Raw genomic sequence first — 4,841 nt, forward strand, 5'->3', positions numbered from 1 at the left:
CGATCTTGGCTCACTGCAACCTCTGCCTCCTGGGTTCAAGTGATTCTCCTGCCTCAGCCTCCCAAGTAGCTGGGACTACAGGCATGCGCAACCATGCCCGGCTAATTTTTGTATTTTTTAGTAGAAGCAGAGTTTCACCATATTGGACAGGCTGGTCTCAAACTCCTGACCTCGTGATCTGCCTACCTCAGCCTCCCAAAGTGCTGGGATTACAGGTGTGAACCACCGCGCCCAGCCTTTTTTTTCTTGTTTGAAATAGGGTTTCACTCCTATCACCCAGGCTGGAGTGTGGTGGTGCAACCTCTTCCCCCCGGGCTCAAGTGATTCTCCCGCCTCAGCCTCACAAGTAGCTGAGACTACAGGTGCATACCATCATATCCAGCAAATTTTTGTACTGTTTGTAGATAGGGGGTTTTGCCATGTTGCCCAGGCTGGGTCTCAAATTCCTGGGCTCAAGTGATCTGCCTGCCTCAGCCTCCCAAAGTGTTGGTATTATAGGCGTAAGCCACTGTACCTGGCCTCCCAAGTATTTAAACTATACTAATCTTTGAAAATACCAATTGGGTCTATGGTCATACCACCCTGACATGCCTGATCTTGTCTGAAAATACCAATTGTGGAGAATAATCAAATGTTCTACTTCCATTTTTTAAATCTGATCTAAGCTGAGTGAGTAGCTCATGCCTATAGTCCCAGCTACTCAGGAGGCTGAGGCAGAAATATCACCTGAGCCCAGGAATTCAAGACTAGCCTGGGCAACATAGCAAGACCCCGTTTCAAAAGAAACCTGATCTATTTCTGTTGGTGCTTTTGTCTCACTGGACAACACCTGATTTTCTCTTTCTATTTCCCCCTCTCTCTCTCACTCACACATACACATGCATGCCCCCCCTGTCCAATCTGAGACAAGAATCTTGCTTCTGGCTAATTCCACTTCAGAGCCCCGTGCTTCCCCAGTGATACAACAAGCAAGAAAAATGTCTCTTCTCCTTGGCTCGCTTGTTCTGAGAAGCAAGAGGCCACAGTCTGTTGGAGCCATCTCCCCACAGATCACCTTCATAAATAAATACCAATGTATTGACATATTTTTAGACTTCCCCAGATAAATGCAAGATAGGAAAGGGGGCTGAGGTGCACAGGGGCGCCCACAGAGGGGTGTCTGTGATGCTGAGGCTCCGTGGCACGTGAAGCTTCAGCACAGACCTCAGGCACTTACCAGGTGAACAGGAGTCCCATCTGCCGCGTGGGTGGGAAGAATCGACTCTCGACAAAGCCCAGCTGGATGAAGTATGTCATCAGCAGTTCCACCCCAGCCTCATCCCGGCTGGGCGTCCGACAAGCCTGCAAAGAAAAGAACCCCAGAGGGCATAGGCAGAGAAGGACACAGCTGACGGACCTTCCTGGAAGGTGCCCTGCACATACCAGCAGGTAACCTGTAACTATTTCTGCAGTATGACGACCTCACTGCTGGCACTGTAAACTCTAGGAGGGGTAGAAAGAACCTGGGAGGAAGTCAGAAATCCTGAAATCCAGGAGGCAGGTCTCTCCCCTTCTATGGTTTTCCTTTTTTTTTTTTTTTTTTTTGAGATGGAGTCTTGTTCTGTCACCCAAGCTGGAATGCAGTGGTGCGATCTTGGCTCACTGCAACCTCCACCTACCGGGTTCAAGTGATTCTCCTGCCTCAGCCTCCCAAGTAGCTGGGATTACAGGCATGTAGCATCATGCCTGGCTCGTTTTTGTATTTTTAGTAGAAACAGGGTTTTGTCATGTTGGCCAGTTTGGTCTCAAACTTCTGACCTCAGGTGATCCACCCGCTTCAGCCTCCCAAAGTGCTGGAATTACAGGCATGCACCACCATGCCCAGCTAATTTTGGTATTTTTAGTAGAGACGAGATTTCACCATGTTGGCCAGGCTGGTCTGGAACTCCTGACCTCAGGTGATCCGCCCGCCTCAACCTCCCAAAGTGAAGTGCTGGGATTACATAGGTGTGAGCCACCGCACCCGGCCTCCTTCTACGGTTTTCTTATGCAGCAAGTGGCATGGGTGATCCAGCACCCCCCAAACCATCACCTCCATCCGCCCGCAATTCTGTTAAGACCACAAGCATGCAATCATGGGGTACCCTAAAGACTCAGAAAAGCCACCCTCCCCTCTCTGCTGCACACAAAAACTTACTTGTCTCAGATCCATAAGATCTGCAATTTCATCTTCATATAAATAGCCATCTTCACTGTAATGTTCCAGGATAAAATCCTTTAAGAAAAATGAGGTCAGATACTATAAAATGTGACTGAAAACCATACATGTGCATAACAGTAACATGTCAATTATGAACCCGTTTTTAAAAAGGCAGAATAAAGAAAAACTTATAGGAGACAGAACACTTTAGTGATTTTCAAAGTGGGGGCATTTGTTTCCTTAATTTTATGTAGTTTTTTTGGCACCCAGGCTGGAGTACAGTGGCACAATCTCGGCTCACTGCAACCTCTGCCCCCCGGGTTCAAGTGATTCTCCTGCCTCAGCCTCCCAAGTAGCTGGGATTACAGGCACCTACCATAACACCCAGCTAATTGTTGTATTTTTAGTAGAGACAGAGTTTCACCATGTTGGCCAGGCTGGTCTCAAAATTCTGACCTCAGGTGATCCATCCACCTTGGCCTCCCAAAGTGCTGGGATTATAAGGTGTCAGCCACCATGCCAGGCCATAGATTTATTTTTTAATTTTTTTTTTTTTTTTTTTTTTTTTACCAGGGTTTTACACCTGTTGCCCAGGCTCCACCTCCCAGGCTCAAGTGATTCTCGTGCCTCAGCCTCCCAAGTAGCTGGGATTATGGGCATGCGCCCCCACGCCCAACTAATTTTTGGTAGAGACGGGGTTTCACCACATTGACCAGGCTGGTCTTGAACTCCTGGGCTCAAGCAATCCATCTGCCTCAGCCTCCCGAAGTGCTAGGATTACAGGTGTGAGCCACTGCACTCCACGCCAATGTTTTTAGATGTTGTGTTGCTTCAGTAAAAATGAAGAGTTTAAGTTAATTTTTTGCTTAAAAATGTCTTTTGTGCCCTTGCACCGTGGTTCACATCTGTAATCCCAGCACGTTGGGAAGACGAGGCAGGTAAATCACTTGAGCCCAGGAGTTCGAGACCAGCCTGTGACCTATACATTCAACTATACTGCAAACACCACAGATATTCAGGGGCTCAGACTTGCAATTCCGGGCCTCCCTCAGGACCTGGACAAATTTCCCAGCACAGACCCTGAGGGTAGGATTGTCATAACAGTCCCCAGACATGGATTTCCTTTGCCAAGAAGACCCTTAACCATGTTATAAAGGCATTTTATTTTATTTTATCTTTGAGGCAGGATCTCACTTTGTCACCTAGACTGGAGTGCAGCAGTGTGATCTCGGCTCACTGCAGCTTCGACTTCTCCGGGCTCAAGCAATCCTCCTACTTCAGCCTCCCAAGTAGCTGGGACCACAAGCATGTGCCAGCACACCCAGCTAATTTCATTTTTGTATTTTTTAATAGAGATGGGGTTTTGCCCTGTCGCCCCGCCCCTACAAGTGCTGGCTCCCCCAAGCTGCAAGAAAGGTGATCACATAGATTGCTCAATTACGTCTTCCCAATGACTGTGAGTAACCTCTTTACACAACTTCTACATTAAAGCTCCTCCTGTTTTTGTGTGTTCAACGCAGACACACAAACAAACGCTTGTCCTACAAAAATGGATTTGTACTAAATATACAACTCCGCTGTGCCTTCTTTTCCTTTTATTTTTTTAAGAGATGAGGGTCTCACTCTGTTGCCCAGGGTGGAGTGCAATGGTGCAATCATTGCCACTGCAGCCTCGAACTCCCGGGCTCAAGTCATCCTCCCACTTCAGCTTCTCCAGTAGATGGGACTCTAGCTGTGCACCACCACACTCAGCTAATATTGTTATTTTTCATAAAGACAGAGTCTTCCTATGTGGCCTAGGATGGTCTCGGACTCCTGGCCTCAAGTGATCCTCCCACCTCAGCTTCTCAAAGTGTTGGGATCACACGCATGAGCCACCACACCCAGCTGACTATGCTTCTTTTCTTTAAACATGGCCATGGGCTGGGTATGGTGGCTCATGCCTGTAATCCCAGCACTTTGGGAAGCTGAGGCAGGTAGATCACTTGAGGTCAGGAGTTCCAGACCAGCCTGGCCAACATGGTGAAACCCAATCTCCACTAAAAATACAAAAATTAGCCGGGCATGGTGGCGGGCGCCTGTAATCCCAGCTACTCAGAAGACTGAGGTGGGAGAATCGCTTGAACACAAGAGGTGGAGGTTGCAGTGAGCCGAGATGGCACCACTGTGCTCCAACCTGGGCAGCAACAACAACAACAAAACTCATTTCTTCAATAAAATTCAAGAATGCATATGCACTGAGGCTTTTGTTTCCAAGCAAGATGACAGCACTGATCACACTGACCACCACAGCCACACACAAAAATATCTGACAGGGTAACTGGATAAACACACCATGGGACATCCAGACAATGGAATATTACTCAGCACTAAAAATGGAGAAATGCACCAGCAAGCCATGAAAAGATGCAGAGGATACATTACTAAGTGAAAGAGCCAACCTGAACATTGCTACCTACTGCACAGCACGCTGTATGATTCCAATGTTCTGAAAAGCCAAAACCCTGGAGACAGAAGAAAGATCGGGGTTGCCAGGACTTAGGGGGAGGGAGGAAGGAACAGGCAGAGCACAGGGGATTTTTCCAGCAGTGAAACTCTTCTATATGACACTGCAAAGGTGGATCACTGTCATTCTATGTTGGCCAAAAGCCATAGAATACAC

The 4,841-nt window shown here is 47.8% G+C and overlaps 1 protein-coding gene across 2 annotated transcripts in view; it reads right to left on the minus strand.

Moving 5' to 3' along the window:
* RHPN2 (rhophilin, Rho GTPase binding protein 2) overlaps window positions 1-4,841 on the minus strand; it is a 71,667-nt gene that overhangs the window by 31,030 nt on the left and 35,796 nt on the right. For both annotated transcript variants that reach the window (XM_011947341.1, XM_011947348.1), the window contains 2 exons: window positions 2,177-2,254; window positions 1,217-1,341 (listed from right to left, as the gene is read on the minus strand). In XM_011947341.1, coding sequence (XP_011802731.1) covers window positions 1,217-1,341; window positions 2,177-2,254 — 203 coding nt within the window. The remainder of the gene's footprint in view (window positions 1-1,216; window positions 1,342-2,176; window positions 2,255-4,841) is intronic.

This window comes from Colobus angolensis, unplaced genomic scaffold (assembly GCF_000951035.1).
Source record: "Colobus angolensis palliatus isolate OR3802 unplaced genomic scaffold, Cang.pa_1.0 Scaffold107, whole genome shotgun sequence".
Taxonomy (NCBI): Eukaryota; Metazoa; Chordata; class Mammalia; order Primates; family Cercopithecidae; genus Colobus; species Colobus angolensis.